General features: G+C 45.2%; 1 protein-coding gene across 3 annotated transcripts in view; it reads left to right on the top strand.

Annotated features, from left to right (window-relative positions):
• Positions 1 to 18,610, top strand: part of TRABD2A (TraB domain containing 2A) — a 52,594-nt gene that overhangs the window by 20,284 nt on the left and 13,700 nt on the right. For all 3 annotated transcript variants that reach the window (XM_090281616.1, XM_090281617.1, XM_090281615.1), the window contains exon 3: positions 16,791 to 16,937. In XM_090281616.1, coding sequence (XP_090137742.1) covers positions 16,791 to 16,937 — 147 coding nt within the window. The remainder of the gene's footprint in view (positions 1 to 16,790; positions 16,938 to 18,610) is intronic.

The following is an 18,610-nucleotide window of genomic DNA, read 5'->3' as shown; positions in this document are numbered from 1 at the left end:
ATGTGCACCACATAATGGGTGGCGCCTTTCATATGCAGAGCAACCCTTTGATCTGAGGGGGATGAAAGTGCTGGAAAGTGGAGAGGCTTGATGGGGGCCTTTGTCTTTGACAAAAAAAGGCATCTGCTGGACTGGAACCCCCTCACCCGCCCCTTCAGCCCATGGGCTCTGCAACAATGCCCAACTGGGACCTGTGTCTCCCCACAGCTGAAGAAGTCTCAGTAAAGAGAAAGAAGCCTGCTGCAAATGTTGGACAGAGAGCTTAATCGATTCTTTCCACAGTCCAAAAAGAAAGGGAGAGAGAAGGGCTGTGGGAAGGGGAGAGTGGAAAGGAAGACTTGGGAGCGCAGTGGGGGCAAGGACGGAAGGGTGAAATCTGAACCCTAAAGTAATAAGCTTGTTGCTTTTCCCAGTGAACACAAGTTTTCAGAAGACAGTGCAGATGGGGTGACAATGTGTCATTATAAGGAAGGAGAATAGTAGTCAGCTAATAAGAGGTGAGTTTGGGTAGACTGATAATTTTTTTAAAGAAATACGTCTATCTTGCTGTGTTTTGGAAGGAAAGAAGTAAGTCCTTTTAAGTCTTTGCACTGTTAGAAACTCCATGAAAATTGGAGTTTTTTTCATAATTGTAATAAATGCTAATTGTTCTTCATTTCTTGGTGACTTTTACCTTTCTTGAAATCTCAACCAAATGAAAATTAAGAGACTAGAAACAAAGCAACTGGAATTTGTCCTAGAGATGAGAATTTTCTGCTTGCAGGTGATTTTTGAGTCTATTCTGTGGGGTAGAAGTGTTCTTTCGATGTAAATCTGATGGTTCAGTAAGTGTTACATCATTGAGTCAGATGTCCACCCACATGTAATTGGCACAGCTTGTGGAGAGAGGGGACAGGCAGAATCATGTCTTATGTAGGGCTGTCCCTTCAGGGGCTGTGGTTTGGGTAGGGGGTTGGGAGAGGAGAGGGCACATTGATTGGAAACTCTGGTTCACCCAGTATGACAAAAAGATCTGAAATAAGAGAATAGTTTTGTGGGTTTTTTCTGCAGAGGTAGAAATTGACCAGATAGTAATCTCTGGGTGAGGGGTGTTGCTGAAAGAACATCCAGCCTAAGAAAAGTCTTATTTGATCCAAACTGATGATTGCCAGGAAGCAAAATCTCAACAGATTGAGACAGTGCTCTGAAGAATGGCAGTTTTGCAACTTACTTTATACATTAGACTCAAAGGAGGAGACATAGGGGAGGTTACATGAAATTCGTTGGTGGTAGATTAAGAAGATGGGAGAAGCAAAGAGGGGAAGATCTCTGAGATGGGATGAAAAACCAAATGGAGAAACACTTCTTTTTACATTGGTGGGTCCAGGATAATCAACATTTGCAGCACATACAGAGGGTATGTGGGCAACAAGATAACAACATGGTCTCATGCTCTGGTGCCAGCGGTTGTGCCTTCGAGGGGTCTGGAAGAGAAGATTACTCTCACATTTACTAGGTATGTTAGATGCACAGAGACAACAGATAATTTCAAGGTTAAAGACTGATCTTTGTCAATCTTTGTCAAGGAATCTACAGGCCTAAGATGTGACTACTCACCATGACCCGCTTTTAGTTAGGAATTTTTATGTTGAGACCACCGTATGTGATTACTTTGGTCTCTGGCTTTGTAAACCCCCCCATCCAAGCCTCCCCTGGGCTTGCCAGGTTTAGTATGTGGTTCCTTTATTGTCCACAGGGGCATTAGTTAAAAGACATGGAGGGTGGATTTGAGGCTGTCTCCAAATCCTCTTAAGTAGTGCTGTGATAACCAGGCTAGCGCATTCAGGAGCAGTGGGTTTACTGCCACTCCTCGTCCTAGAGGTGCATGGGCCTGAGCAGCGAGGCGTCGCCTTAGAAGCAACTGGCTTAGACACCTTGGTGAGATCAAGGACAGCCTTGCTGCCCATCCTGCTATTCTTCTATCCAGCCTCTCAGTGGAAAGAGCATGAACTTTGGAGATTGTGCCTCTGATTTGAATGCTGGCTCCCCCATTTCCTAGCTTTGTGACCTTGGACAAGATAGTGAATCTTTCTGAGTCTGTTTCCTCTTCTGTAAAGTGGGTATGATGAAACAAACATAGGATTGTATTGAGGAATACATGGGAGGACCTTTGTAGAGTGTCCAGTGCATGACAGACATTTGATAAAAATTTGCCATTACCTTTGTTCTGATCGTGTGGATGCGCTTCCTTGTGCTTAGCCATGTATTCTTATATCCCATCCTGCTGACACATTGTACACCCTCGGTTCCTCTTGCCTCATTCTGGTTCTTTATTCCTAGGCATTCTTTTCATACTAGCAGGAGAAACCAGGACAGGGTTGGGGCTGCATTCTCTTTCTACCCCAGTAGTTTGCCACCTTACTTGCTTTTACTACATGTGTTCATGTTGGAGGGATTGGTCCAGAAGCCAGGGGTAAGCCAACCAGCACACAGCATTCCTCTGGCTGCTTGTGGGGGTGGGGCTGTGAACACGTGTCCTAAATTGTCTCAGTCATGTGGGCAAGAGGAGAGGTTAGGAGAGGGGTTTTCTTCTGCCTTGGCTGGGCTGGACTTGTTCTGTTGTGAAGGCAACTCAAAGAGTAAAGCAGTCTCCTGGACCAGGGGAACCCTGCTCTTCCTAAGCTCCTTGGCTTTTGTTCTTCTGCTGTGTGAGACTGTTTCTTTGTAGGTTAAACCAATTTAAACCTCTGTTCATTCTGATTCCCTCTGTTTCTGTAACTGCTTCATATAAACTTCCTATTCCTTACCAGAATCACTGTTTTTCTTCACAGTTTTATTAAATATATATTCTAAACAGTATGTTGTTTGGTCTTGTTTTTAGATGAAACTATATGATATATTGAATACATTCTTCTCTGTGTTGCTGGTTTACTCAACATTGTGCGATGTTCATTCACGCTAATGTGTATGGCCACTATTCATTTTCACTGTTCTATGGCATTGTGCTGATGCATTTACAACAGTTGATCAGTTTTCTTTTAGATGGACATTTGAGCTGTTTCCAGTGTTTTGCTGTCTCAAATTATTTTGCTATACACATTCTCATAGTTCTCTCCTGAAACACACATGTAAGTGTTTGATTCTCAGATGCTGTGGTTTTCCTCTCTATTTAATTAAAATGCAGTGAGGAAAGCTGGAACGATTCTCTTAGGGACAATTCTCTGAGTCCCAGTCTTCCTGCTTTGAGGTGTTGGCAAAGCCAAGCTTCCCCTGAAGGATCTAGAAGGAAATCTTCCCTTGCCTCTTTGAGCTACTGATGGTTGCCAGCAGTCCTTGGCAGTGCTTGGCTTGTAGATGCATCACCTCAATCTCTGCCTTTGTCCTTACATAGCTGTCTTTTCCCTGTGTATCTCTACACTTTCTTCCCTCTGTGTGTGTTGGTCTGTGTCCCGATTTCCCCTTCTTATAAGAAACCCTTCCTTAATGGATTGGGGCCCATTCTAATAACCTCATCTTACCTTGATTACATTTGCAAAGACCCTATTTCCAAATAAGGTCACATTCACAGGTGCTTGGAGTTAGGGCAAAATCCAACCCATAGCACCCTCTCTGCTGATTCTTTGGCTGGTTAAGGAGATAACTTTTGGATTGACTTGCCTTACCTGGCCTCCTTATTCCTTCTGGGCTTTGCCATTGTCCTGGGAGGCTGTGACTTCTACCCCATTCACTCGCAGAGCCTTCGTTTTGTGTGGTTGAGGTGAGGAGTCCCATCTCCAGACCTTTAGCTGTTCCTACACTAGGCTCACTGGTCTTAGTGGTTGCCACACTCCTGCTGCCCTCTGGGGAGACTGGCTCCTGGCAAACAACACCCTCCTAGGACAAGCTCACAGCACCTTCCTCCATCCAGTTCACACACTGTGAGGTTAGGTGGCAGCATCCCCCCTCCTGCCATGGTCTTGCTGGCTGTGCTCCTTTCTGGACCCTTGCTGGATGCTCCTGTCATTGCTGCGTTCATCTGTTCTGGGCCTGCAGACTTGGCTGCTGTCACATGCAAAGCACTTGCTGTAGTCCCTGTGGCTACTCCTGTTGTTGCCCCTTTGTCAGGCCCTCTAAGTCTCATGACTGCAGAAGAGTATGTGCCTGGGAAGGATGCATTGGACCCTCCATGAACAGAGTTTTTTTCTGGAGGGGGACCTTGGATTCCCTTCCTCAGCATAACGAGAGGAGGTGGTTCAGACACCTTAGGGACACCTGATCCTAGTCTCCTCTCCATCCATGAAACCCCATGACTTGTGAGGAGAAACAAGTGAGACAGAGAGGACAGGAAGCGAGAGCAGAGAGCCTGCTTCCCTCACTACCTGAGATGGAGTAAATCAAGGACTTCTGAGTGGAAGAGTATTTGAGGACATCTCATCCATTCTCCTGCTTAATGCAGTTATTTCCTCTATGTGGTCGTTTCAGTTTTGATTGAAGAGTCCCAGTACCAGGGCGAGCACTATTATAGTTCCCCTATACACCTTCATATTACACACTAGTGCTAGTGTTTCTATAGGAGAGATTTTCCATTTTGATGCCTGCTAACAAATTGTGCATTTGTGGAAACTCACATGGTATTAATATCTACAAAAATGAGTACAAGACAATCATGGGGAGAGATGGAGTTCAGAGAGAAGGAAGGAATTTCTAATTGTTAAAAATGTCCCAGAATAGACTAGATCACCTGACTTGGGATAGCAAGTGTTCAAAATGAAGAGCTTGCTCTATTCTGGAGAAACACTGGGAACCTCTCCAAGGTGGCAAGTCCCCCAGGGGGTGGCTTATTGGGCCCTGAGCCCTTCCAGATGCAATGTATCTTGTGGGTGAGCCTCAGTGGACAATAAAAGTACTGTAGGACATGCCCCAAAGCACATCTAAGCCTGTCTCCTCCTGTGTTTGCAGAGATTTCCACTGTATTCTGCTTGTCCTCTGCCATAGACACAATCATGTCCACTGTATCCCCAGTTGGGAGGACCTAGGTTTTGCCAAGACCCTCCACTGGTAGCCTTAAGAGACAAATGTGTTTTTCCAAAAAGTAAGAAATCTTCCTATGCCTCTAATGGGACATGATGAAGATAGGAATGGTCAGTGGTGAGCTTCAGACACAGCTGCTATTTCACATGGCCGAGGACAGAGATTTTTATAGGGTTCAAGGGTAGTAGCTTGGTTAGCTCTACGGTCCTAGAGGTGAAAGTGTTCAGAATGGGCCTCTCGAAGATGTGTTGCTTTGGCATGTGAATTATTTTGAACTGAAGGCAATTGAGACCCTGCAGCATCATGAGAAACTTTCACCTTAAAGAATTTAAACCCTGGCTGGTGTGGCTCAGTGGATTGAGTGCTGGCTGCGAACCTAAGGGTCACAGGTTCAATTCCCAGTCAGGGTACATGCCTGGGTTGCAGGCCAGGTCCCCAGTTGGGGGCGCACGAGAGGCAACCACACATTGATGTTTATCTCCCTCTCTTTCTCTCTCCTTTCTAAAAATAAATAAAATCTTAAAAAAAAAAGAATTTAAATTAGGAGAATTGCCTATAATAAGAGTTTACTAGAAATAACTTTTTAAGACTAATCTACAGAGAAAGACAAACTTCTAATTACCAAAAATCTGATCTGTTCTTATCACCCTGTGAATGACCTTCTTCCCTTCTGAAACCTCAGGTAACTTACCTCATCCTTAGCTCAGGATGTCATATATACCTAATTTCCCCTTGTGTCTGTGACACTCATGTATGTGGAGCTCCCGTACATACATATGTAATTAAATTTGGTCATCTTCTCTTGTTAATCTGTCTCGTGTCTCTCTGATTATTAGATAAGCCAAAAGAACCTAGAAGGGTAAAGGACAGTGTTTTCCTCCCCTACAGAGGCCTGTGACCTCTTCCCCTGATGGCCTGGCCATGTGTAGCATGCTCTTCACAGTCTGTGGCTGATCAGGCCAGCAACCTGGCATTAGGTGATGGAGGATGGGCTGGTGGGTGCGATGCCCATGGTCTCCATTTGCATATGGTTGTGTACATCAGTGACTTGTCCTTTGCTAATCAGAATAGCGTTGCTCTCAAACATTGATGCATCCTTGAAAATATACTGTCCTCCCTTGTACCCTGATGCTGCAAGTCCCCCATGTGTTATTGTTCATGCCCACTGTGTGGCTGCTGTGGACCAGGTAATGCTGTCATTGCTCTTGGTGCCATCTCTTTTTTGATAGGGGCATAGGTGTGGAATAAATTGTAGGGAGTGACTGTGATGACTCATCTGTCTCTGCGGACTTCACATCCACCTAAACTATCCCTGTGTTTATCCTCCAGTGCCCTCTGTGACCTGTTGTCATCACACACCATTTTGTCCTGTCCTCTCTCAACAGCCACTCCTGAGGACAGGACCCCATCATCCTCTGTAAATGCAGAAATGCAACTCCACCTTCCAGAGGACATACTGACTCCTCTAGGGTGGGGGTGGGGAAGGGGCAGTGGCTGCTATTATTATTAGAATAATTATTATGATTGTAAATACATCATGCTACCAACTTTGCTTTCCCCCTTCCAGGTTGCTCAGAGTTCTGATATTCCACCACTTCCACCTTTGGTTCTCTCTTCTCTAATACATCTTGCTTTGCCCTCAGATGCTGTTAAAAGATTGACAGTGAGCAAGAGGGACCTATATGAAGACACCTGTCAGGTGGCAATTTTTCTTTAAGAGAATTTGTTGTTGCTATAAGCTTGGCAAGATAGTAACCACAGGGGAGGCATAATTCTTGAAGTTTTCCAGTACATCCCAAAAGCTGCACTTTGGAACTTGGGATGTGGATTTCTTTTGAAAGCATCATTTAGATGGTGGTTTCTAGGTTAGTCCACAGGAAGGTTTATGTCTGTGTGAAAACACTGTACAAGCAGAAGTGTTTCGGAAGCATGCTGGTTCCATCTGCCAGCATTCTGACAGCCCACAGCCTTCCGGTGAGGGTACGAGTCAGACTCTGAAAACTATGGTGCTGAGAATTGTCATTCATGGTTGGAGACTTGAGATGAGAATTGACTGCAAGCTAGAACATACCAGCTGCTCTCTGGAGACATTTCATATTTGAAAGAGTTCGATGCATTAGGTATTCATTTCTTCAGGTGCTTGGAGCTCTAACCCTGACTTAATTCAATCAGTGTTTGCTAGCCCTGTCTGGGTAGTGGGGGAGGTGAATGTAAGATGCGATTCATAGTAGCATAGCTGTAACTACAGAACATGCTCATCAGAAGAGGCTGTTGCTCATGCTCATCATGGTTTATAATGCATGGAGCAGTTCTGGATACACTGTGTGGACTGATAGCCGAGATTAAAGGAAATAAGCCAGTTACAGAGCAGTGGGTAGAGTGTGCCAAGGTTTCTGTCAACAGGGAGGTGGTGGATAATGAATTGCAATCTGTGGTTTGGGAAACACTGGCTTAGAAGGTTTCTGGGAAAACCAAGCCATCTGGGGGTCTGGCAGAGGAGGCTTATCTGAGATCTTGGAGAAATGAACCTGAATCCTTGGAGGATTGTCTGAAATCTTCAGCTGTAGAATTTTGCCTGGATTTCTTCTGCGTCAGCCTGAGCCCAGAGCAGAGGTCCCCCGGACAGCCTTGGATTGGAGGCAGTGGGAGATATCTCTGGGGTGCCTCCAAGGGGCTTCTGTACCCCACCTGCCTTCTTTCCAGGAAGGTTGTAAGAAACCTTAATTTTGCCCCGTCTTAAAGTTAGAAATCTCCCTTTTCCTTTTCCATGATTTGCCTTGGTCACTGATGTTATCTTGTGGATAAGGAGGTCTCAGGGTACATTGACTTCACAAAGCAGTGGAAGATATCCCTGTTTGCCAAAACTTGGCTTTCATTCCCTGATTGTTTAACCATATATTATAATGTGTAGCTTCAGCATTTATTCATGGAAAGGCTTTTATTTGACTGGTTAAAGGCCAAGGGAGCAAAAATTTAAAAAGTGGAGGATTATCTATCTGTCAATCTATTTATCCATTCATCCTCTATCTATTTATCTACCTGCTTTTACATGTAGAGACTGTCCATTGAAAGAAATAAAGATACTGGCAGTAATGACTATTTTTAGGAATGACAATTGAAAAACAAGAATGAGAAGGAGTTCTATTTATTTATACTGTTTAAAATTTCTACCATATGCATTAACTATTAAAAAAACAGTAGAGCTGAGATTAACATTTTTTTTTATTTAAAGATTTTATTTATTTATTTTATGAGAGAGGGCAAGGAAGAGAGAAAGAGAGGGAGAAAAATATCAATGTGTGGTTGCTTCTCATGCTCCCCCATCTGGGGACCTGGCCTGCAACCCAGACATGTGCCCTGACGGGTAATTGAACCAGCAACCCATTAGTTCGCAGGCTAGCACTCAATACACTGAACCACACCAGCCAGAGCGCTGAGATTAACATGTTTTATGGGTTGACTTGTGTCCCCAAATTCCTACATTGAAGTTCTAACCCCCCAAGCCCTGAGAGTATGACCTTGTCTGGAAACAGAGTCATTACAGATGATCAAGTTAAGATGAGGTCATCAGAGTGAGGTTAATCCAATGTGGACACATACAGGTTAGAGTAGCCAAGAAGCTACCAGAAGCTGGGAGAGGGGCCTGGAACAGATCCTCCCCTAATGCCTTTGGAGGGAGCATGACTCTGCCCACAGCTTGATTTCAGAGTTGAAATCTCCAGAACTGTCAGACAATACATTTCTGTTGTTTAAACCCTTCAGTTTGTGGTACTTTGTTATACATCATGTGAGAAAATGTTAGCACGGACTCCAAAGACAGGAATAGAATGGAGATAAGGAGGCAGTCAGTGTCTGGGAGTTGGTTGGGAAGGAGGTGAGAGGGCAGTGAACTTTGCCAGGGACACTCAGCCAGGACCTGGCACCTGCTCCTTTGACTCGGCTTCCCTTCCTGGCCACCTACCCTGGCTCCTGGTTGGCCATGCTGCCTGCTGCACCTGGGCTTTTTGACTGTCCAAGAATAGTCCTTGTGCCCCAGCCTATGATTGGTCACCTGTCACTGATCCTGCCACACTAGGAAGCTAGGTCAGTGACAAGACTCCATCAGGATGCACTGCCTGGAAGAGGACTCTGGGATCAACTTAATGGAACAGAGTTGTTGCTGAGGAATTTGCTAATGTGAGTCACATCCTGAAACCCCAAATTTATCGGACTGGTTGGGCTTTGCCAAGCACAGGAAGAAAAGTAAATTACATGAGAATGACTACAGTCATTAATCCTATCACAGTGTGGGACCTTAAGGGATGCCACAGTAGGTTCTGAGGAAGGTGGGTCTGGACCTCAGTGGCTTTTGTTGGGGCAACTCAGGGACTGTTTGTTGTTTTTGTGGGGTCTTCATATGCTTCCTGCTCCTGCTCCAGGGCTGCAGGGAGCACCAGGGCTAGTTTCCTCCTCTAGCTGACCAGATGGACATGGCTGGCCACCCCTGGTTTGATCCAGAGGTTTGCCCCAAGGAAGGCACCTCTAACAGTGCCTCTAGAGCCCTGCCCTTGGTTGGATGGGGCTCTGGTGCCCCTGGATGGACATTTATCTGAAATCTGAGCAGCATAGGTGATAAAGAGCTGCTGCCTGGAGGAGAGAGAGCCAGATGGCAGTGGCTGACCTTGGTTGTGTGGCAGGCTTACAAGGGCTCAGAATCATCAGGAGTGTTATAGCTTGAGGAAACCCCGGAAGTGCCCTTTGGCTCTCAGAGACTTTTCTCAGGAACCCATCTTATGGTCTTTCTCCAAGTAGTGTTATTTGTTTCAGTGAGAGCTTTCTACCCATAAAGATACACAGTGTGCATCAGAGGGTTCCCCAGATCCCTACTAAGCCAGAGGGAGGAGTTTGGTGTGTCTTCCCCCTTGGATAACCCTGGGTCAAGCCGGCCCTTGAGGTGCTTCTCTAAGCCTTCCTCTGGCTTTCATTGAATGTGTTTCATTTTGTAGATAGCGAGCACGGTATTTGGTGCTTGGGGTCTGCCACTGAGCACAGTGGGCCAGGATCCTTTCTCTCCTCCAGCGAAGAAAAGCCACCTCCTTCCCCCCTTCCCCCTTAGGTGGGCCCTGGAGGCACAGTGGTCAATGTCTGGTCTGTGCTGGCTTTTAATCTGCAAGATGCTTAAGGCCTTTCAGAATTAGTTAGGATTCAAATAAGAACCACATTAGAGCCCCCAGGGTCATTGGTTAGAGAGGTTGCAGTAGCTCTGGAAGGAAAGACATGGTGATTATAGGAAGTTGTGTTAAGAGATTTAAAAAGTTCATTTCTGTTTTTTTTTTTTTTTTTTTTAATCAACAAAAGAATGATTTAGCACCATGTCTAATGCACAGTTTACGGTACAAACTTCCTTAACAGATATGTGATTATTGTATGTCCTCTTCTGAGTTGCTGGGTGACATAAGGTGACCTTCCCCCTAAGGCAAAGCAGCAGAGGGACACTCCTGGGAAGGCTTTGATTTGCTTGGCAGTCTGGCAAGCCTGAAATTATAGAGTGAAACTCTGGGCCTCTATATCCTTCTGTGCTATACTGGACCTCTCCCAACTCCTCTTTCCCAGATTCTTCTTGACCTCACCTCCTACTGCAGGTAAAATGAAAACCCACAAGGGCAAGGGTCTTGTCTTTCTTGTTCACTACTGCATCTTCAGGTCTTGGATCAGTAACTATACAATAACTATTTAGTTGGATAAATGAATGGAAGAAAGAATGAATAAATGAATGAACTTCAGGAACATTTATCATCATACTCGCTTTGATTCTATCCTTTATTAGTTGACATACGAATGAACTCTCGTGACACCTTTCATCATCTCTCATTCTTGATGATGCTTGGTTGCTTAACCACTCAGTTTCTAGAACTCTAGGGTAACCCAGGATCACGATTGGCATTTTGCTCCCCTTCCTGCCTTCCCTCCCCTTGTGTCCCTCACTCCCAACTCCCACTGTCTCCAGGTCTTCTGGTACTTGAAGACCACCGGCCTAAAGTCTGTCATCGATGATCACCAATGGCCAGATCACTATCCTGATGTCTGTTTTCTCCCAGGGACCATATGTGCTTCTGCACTGGGAATTCTGCATACCTTGAATCATTGTAGTGTACTAAACTCCCCCAAACCATTTTAATGTCTCCAGGAATGGAATAGCACCAGTGTACAAGGGAAGGAAGACTGGCAGGTGGGTTTCCCAATGGCATGACAAATTTAGGGTTGGATGGTGTTTTGAAGAAGATAATTTCAGCCAGTGATAAGTGCTATGGAGAATCAGAGAGAAAGTGACCAGCATGAGGCAAGGGTACCCTTAGATAGAGGCCAAGGAAAGTTGCTCTGAATGCTAATGAAGAACAAAGGTCTGACAGGCACTGCATGGGCCAAGTGTACTGAGTGGAGGGAACAGCAAATGCAAAGCTCCTGAGGCAGAAAGATGGCTGGGACTGCCCACAATTAGGTAGAAAATTTCAGATGGTCAGTGAGACATTAACCAAAGCTTTTAGGTTTATAATTTCATAGGAAAGATATGAGAAAGGACATATTTATACCACTTAATCTTTCGTGGCTATGGTGATAAGGAAGAATTGAGGGGTCTTTCATTTTTCTAGGGTTTATTTTAAGGAATGGATGTTTCCTCAAGGTTAGAGTGTTGTGGACAAAACTTAGCGCTCACCTCTTTTAGGCTCTCCACTCCTTCCCAGGCGAATAGGAAGACTACATCTTTCAGCCTCCTTGAGGATTAGGCAAGGCCATGTGACTACTTCTAGCCAAAGAGTTGTGGGAATTCCAGGCTGAGGCATTTGAGAGCTGGCATGTGACCTCCATGTTTACCCATTTCCCTTGCTATGGAATCCCTGGAAACTAGATATTAGGATGTTAGTGTCACAAGGTAAAAAGCCCTGGATTCCTAAGGGACTGGAAGAGCCACTGACCCGCTGAGAGTTTGTGTGGGCAAGCTGCACGTATTTTGCAGAGTAATTGAATTGCAGGTTTAATTTGTTTTGTGACATAGCTTATCCTATCCTGAATAATACTAGGGGAGAATATGGGAGCTTGGTCAGAGAATGAAGGCTTGGTCAGGATGAACACTTAAGGCATAAGCCCTAATGCAGACACCCCAAAGTTGTTTGAGGGATAAGCTCAAATAAAATGTGAGTCTGTGGGGTAGGATTCAACTCCCCTCGTAGGTAGTTCTGTTAATTTCCCAGGTTCGGGTGCTCCCAGCCCCCCATTTTTACTTTCCTGTAAAGTTTGTTGCTTCTGGCTTTACTGGAAATGCTTCCTTATTTGACTTGGCCTGTGAGATTTTGCCGGGTTTCTCTTATGAGTATCCATCTTGCTTCAGACTTTAGGCTTTCACAGAGTCATTTCTAAAATTTATTAATTCAGTCAGAATTGATCAGATGTGTAGGGTGTGCCAGGTCCTTTGTACCAAACAGTAAAAACTAGAGGTGAGGAGGACACAACTGCTGCTTCTGAGGTCACACAACAGGGCGCTGCCTTTGTGGTGTGTTAGAGCAGTCACGAGATGCCCTGGGCTGCAGGAGACGAGACTTGCCGTGCCTGGGAGTTTGTGATGGATGCCTGGTTACTGAAGGTAGCTAGAACGGAGTGGCTGGAGGGAAAGTAAAGCAGGGCCCCTGCCGTTGCAATCTCACAAAGAAAACATGAGGCTGGAAACAAAAGCAAGTCATGTCTCATTCATTACCCAGCAGTCCTGAGCCTGGTCTGATAACATCGTCAGGCGTTCTGAACATCATAAGCAGGGATAGCGCAGGAGGCAGGGAACCCTGAGACTCTGTGCTGGCAGAGGGAGCCTCTGTAGCAGTTTCTTTAACTAAGACAAAGAGCCTTTACTAATTGAAAAAGAAAGTCTTTTAGCTGTACATTATTCCCAATGATTAGAAGGGAAAGAAGGAGGTGAAACCTAGGAGCTGCCTAAAGTATATAACCCCTGAACCCCAATAGTCAGCACACTCAGATTAGCTCAGTGCCCACTTGTAGCCTCCGCTAAAATGTAGAGAACAAACTTACAAACAACTTTATTTCCTCTATGCGCAGGACACTCAGACTAGCCAGGTGCCTGCTTGCAGCTTCATGCTCATATGTGTTTCATAAATAAACTTGCTATCTCATTTCCACTATACAGTTTATGTTGTGAATTCGTCCCTTGTGTGCAAGGCAGGAACTGAGGAACAAGACAGGGCAGGGAGTCTCCTGACTCAGGTCTCGCCCCAGTAACAGCTTTACCGAGGAGGAGACTCTTCTGCTGGGATTTGAAAGGACAAGTGTGTGTATGGCCTGTGGAGAAGTGCAAGAGGAGCCTTCCAGGCAGAGGGCGTAGGGTGCAGTCTCAGCTGCGCACGCACGTCACGGGCCTCCTGCTGGGGCTGCACCTGTGGGGAGGTACCGACTGTACCAGAGGTGGGGCTTCTTTATAACATTGGTTCTGGGAGATGGCCTTTGTTACTACTTCATTCTTATTGAGTTTGTGTCTTAATGGAGAATTAAATTTTTCTTATAAAAAAACCACAAAAGTAAGAAAGTGTTTCTAAAAACTTTTGAATGATTTATGCCCATTGACTCAGTAATGCTGGTCTTAGGACTCTAAGGAAATAATTTGAAAACAGAAAAAACTTTCTGCTTGCAGATGCTCTTGATGATGTGTTATTTATGATGTTTTTTTAAATGAAGACCTTAATATTTGACAATATGAAGTTTAGCTAAATTATGGCATATCACGTAATACATGAAGCTAAGTGGGACTTTAGTCATATGAAGAAATGCCAACACTGTCAACTAAAAACTGCAGGATGCTGAATTTTATGTATAATACAATCAACTGTATAAAATGTATGGAATAAACTAAATATATTCATAATATACTCACAAGTTTTCAAAGTTAGTTAAAACCCAAGTATTAAAATTATGGGCAATTTACAATTTCCTTTTTATACTTTTTTGTTTTCTAGATTATCTGTAATGTGTGTGGGGTGAGTTAAAAAAAGAAGCTTTAGCATGCCTTTTCTTCTGATTTCCTTTCCTTCCTTCCCCTTTCCCTCTTTTCTCCCACTTTCCCTCTTTTCTATCTTCCCTCCCTTTTTCCTTCCCAAGTTCAGATTCCTAATGTTTTAACTTAAGCCTCATAATTAAATCTGACCATGTGACAAAAGCTAATTTTGCTACTTGATAGCAGCTTACCTCATGTACAGTACAGTGGTGAAGATCTTCAGCTCTGGTGCTGGGTTGTTTGGGTTCAAACCCCTATCTTGGCTTACTATGCTGTGTGACCTTACACAAGTTATTTAACTACTATTTTCCTAATTTAAAAAAATAGATTTAACAGTAGCTACTCTCTTAGAATTTAGAGGATTAAATGAGAACATAAGCAAAGCCCTTAGCAGGGGGCCTGGTATATGGTAAACATTCAAAAATCATGAATACTATTGGCTTAGTTTTGGTATGCAAAATTATTTAAAGCTTAATTATCAAAAGTAAAGATACAAAGCAAAGACAACCATCCTAGCAAGGCTTTGTAAGCTTAAGAACAGATGAACTGTCTTTAAGGTCAATGGCATTTGAATATGTTGAGAAAGGACTGAATAAATAAAGTTCTTTAGCCATATGGTGTTTACTTGTTTGCAGGCTAGCATGTTGATTAAAATGAATGGCTTGATCTTCTCTAATATCAAGAATGCATTAAGAAAAACATTTTTGTTTAATGTAAATTTTTGGAGGAAGGTCTCTTAGCAACATGTACACTGAGCTTGTCCTGAATGCCTTTAAAACGGGATACTCCAATCAGCAGGCGTTTGTGAGTCAATCAGACTTTGAGAACTTGGTTTGGATGAGTTTGACTGAGACCGAACATGTGAGCCCTTGGTCTGGGCCTGGCATAGCTGGGAGGTGACTCATAAGGCCCTTCCCCATCTCTGGTAAATGTTTGTTCCTCCATCGAACCTGAGGTCATTTAGCAATACCCACTGGTGGATGGGTGGGGGGCAGAGGTCCTAAGGGTATGGCTTTAGAATCCAGGCTGTTTCCTCACTTAGATCCTAATGTGTGGTCCTGTGTGTGGGTGTATCTGCCTCTCTGTCAGCTCATGTCACTAGCAGAGGGGTGGGGTGGATGGGAACATGGTCCAGAGGTCCTGTCCCCAGACAGGAGAGGCTCGTCTGCAGATATTTAGGGAGATGACCTCCAGAAGAGGCTGGAGGTGCCTCTGAGAGGAGGGGGACATGTCAAGAGAAGAGAGGAGAGGATTTTACAAAGAGGGACCTGTCCCCTCCCCCTTTGGTTAAAACCTTATGAGATAGTAACCAAGGGAGGCGGGGGCATGAAAGGAAGGTGGCAGCAGGCAGGTCCATGCAGCAGTGGCCTGTGGGAACCAAATCATCAAGTCTCCTGGCCTCTTTGCCACTCATATGGAGGAGGAGAAAGTGTGAAAGGAGAGAGAAAGAGGGGTGGGGCTGTGCAGGGTCATTTGCTGACTTGAGGCATGTAATTCGTTGTCTCTGGAGAATTGAAAACTTCCTGCTAAAGACTTCATGAAGACATGGTCAGTGTGCTTAGATGGACCGCCTGTCTGCATTTGAGCAAAGAGGGAGGGACTATTCCAGCAAAGGCAGTACCCTGTACACTGATTACTGGGGAGAACATGTGGAAGGGCGGCTGCCAAAGGTGGTATGTCTGCATTGTACCTGGGAGAATGGGAGAGACAATGCTGCAGGGTCTCTAGTGCTGTCAGAGTCTTGTAGAGGTGGGGCAGCCTCAATTCCCACCTGGAGTCAGAGTCCCCACCTTCCCCACTCTGACCAAGCTCTCCAGTGCCACAGAGAATTCACTGCTTTGTAAAATTCTGTGAATTTGAATTTTCCCAGGAGATGTTCCAGCGAACCCAGCACATCTCTCCTCCTTGGGGAGAAACATACCACATGTTAGTGTAGCAAAGACTCTGAGAAGTCATGTACAGATAAAATCTATTTGATTTTTGTTTAGCCCTCATATACCCCCCTCCCTGTTTTTTTTGCAATAACTTCCATTAACATTCCATGGATGCAATGAATCCATTAGCTGGCAAATGCCCCACTGATGGTTAGAAAAGATCTGTGTATACATTCTTTGTTTTTACTCCTCACCCAAGGACATGTTTATTCATTTAGAGAGGAAGAGGGAGAGGGGAGAGAGGGGGAGAGAGAGAGAGAGACAGACAGACAGACAGAAACAGACAGACATGGAGAGAGAGACATGGATCGGTTGGCTCCAGTATTTGCTCCAATCGGGGATTGAACTTGCAACTTAGGTATGTGTCCTCACTGGGGGGTCAGACCTGCAACCTTTTGGTGTATAGGACAACACTGCAACCAACCAAGCCACCAGCCAGGGTATTGTGTACAGATTGTCCAGTCCTTCATGTAAGGGAAACCCATTGGTATGTATGTCTATCTGTGTGTGCTCCAGCCCCTCCCCAGCTTCTTCAGCCATTCCACAAGCTAGCTCTTTGGGTCTCCTCACCTCTCGGTCACTCTTGTGGGAGAGTTCCAGGTGGTGTCTGTTTCTCTTGAGGCCCTTCCCCAGGTGTGATCCTATAGGAGCTGACCAGGGCAGGACTGTCCTACTTTTCTTTGAACACCGACCAGGAATCTGTGTTCCTTTTTCAAATAGCAGCCTCACAGAGGCAGGGGCTATTGTCAAACACAGACAAAAGAAACAAGACGGCAGCTAATGACAACTGGGTCAGTGAACTTAAAGGGACCTGTGTTTTCTCCACTCTCTTTCAGGTCATCTTTGCTTTGAACCAGACTCTCCTGCAGCAGGAGAGCCTGCGAGCAGGCAGCCTTCAGATCCCCTACACGACGGAGGATCTCATCAAACAATATAACTGCGGGGATCTCAGCTCTGTCATCTTCAGCCATGACAGCTCCCAGGTGAGGGCCCTGGTCCTCTGCTCAGTGCATTTAAAAACAAGAATAAAGACATCACCTATGGATACCTGGACACCCAGTGTACAAAGGATTAGGGTCACAAAGGACTCTAAAAATAAAATTGGTCAGAGTTAGGTTTTGAATGAGATGCTGCAACTAACAAAAGCATTCTTTGTGAAACTTAAGAACTGAGAGGGGCATTGGTTCAAGTTAATTCTAGGATCGCAGTCAAAGGATGAAGCTCAAAGGGATTCAGCAGCAGGCTTCGTGGCATAGGCAGCAGGCAGCATGGACCAGGCTTCAGAGGCAAGGGAACTGAGTCTGAAAGCCTCCTGGCTGACCTTAGTTCACACTTTTGAGAAATGATAGAGCAAAACTTTTGTGGCTTCTAGGAACATGTGAGCATGGTGCAACTGAAGTGTCCGTGGTATTCTTACAGCGGTGGCACATCCGAGGCTGGGAAGGCCACCAGCATTTCCAGACATGGGTTCCATCCTGCAGCGTTGCAGGGTACAGCTGAGCTGTGCAGTGAGTATTCACGCAGGACAGGGGAAGGAAGCAGTTGTTCAGGGTTCAGAGGATTGCAGCCTCCCTGCAGGATGAAGGTGGATGGATTCTTGTTATGTTTTTATGAAAAACTTCCCATGGGATGAACCATGGCTGCTCCCCACCCCCTACCACAACGAAGGTCATGTGAAAGTGGCGAGTGCCAGCTAAGCTTCTGAAGTAGGGGAGTGTGTTGCCTTCACCCGCCGGGACCAGTGTCCTCATGCAGGAGGACACTGGAGAAAGAAAAAGGAGCTAGTGGGTGTGAGTGATGCTGTCCAGGTCTGGGGACCCTGTCATAAGGAAAAGTGAGTGAATGTAGGAAGTGAAAAAGGAATGGCAACACTGAAGAGAGGGACAGCAGAGGCTGAATCCAGCATCACCTCACAGGTGTGAAAAGGCAGAGTGAGCTTTCCAGAGAGTCTAGAGTGGGAGGAAGTAAAACAAAGGCAAAGCAAGCAAGGGGAAAGGGAAAACAAGAAATAACTTAAGAAGGAATAGCAGGGTTTGTGATGGTGATAATTCTTATGTGCGCTCTTGGTGGGGGTGGGGAAGTGGGAGAAAGGTCAAGACCAAGTGGGAAATTAAAATTTGAAGCAGTAGAGAAAAGTGAACATGGCCAGGGGATTTGGGGGTTATGTGGGCAAATTGTGAGGCTGATGGAGCTGTTAGGGGACAGATATCTTAACATTTCTTTCCTGTGGCTCTTCCATTCCTACCCTGCCCAGGGCCCTGCAGGTGGTGTGAGGTCAGGGGAACGTGCTGGCCGCTGGGGAATGACCAGGCTGGTGCAGTCTGAGTGGGGCAGGTTGCAGGCCTTGTCTGGTGTTTGGAAGGTGGAGTGGAATGTCTTCCTGCATGTTTCGGTGCCTGTGTGGGTGGCTGGTACGAGGGGAGTGCTCTTCTGGAGAGAAGAGATTTTGGGAAATGGACAGGAGGATCTTACATAAATGATGTAACTAAAAAGAAGATAATAAAGGAGAAAATGAGATTTTTTATTTGAAAACAAAAGAATATCATTTTAAGGGAATAGCAAACGGAGATCTGTTATCCACAAAATGGAAACTCATGGCTCTGTCAGTGTGAGAACCTGCGGGAGGTCTTTGAGAGGCTACTGGAAACAGGAGCAG

The sequence above is a fragment of the Furipterus horrens genome, unplaced genomic scaffold, assembly GCF_987537825.1.
Source record: "Furipterus horrens unplaced genomic scaffold, mFurHor1.1.pri manual_scaffold_6, whole genome shotgun sequence".
NCBI classification, from domain to species: domain Eukaryota; kingdom Metazoa; phylum Chordata; class Mammalia; order Chiroptera; family Furipteridae; genus Furipterus; species Furipterus horrens.
Note: the sequence above shows the minus strand (reverse complement) of the source record. Positions and strands in the feature narration are given on the sequence as shown.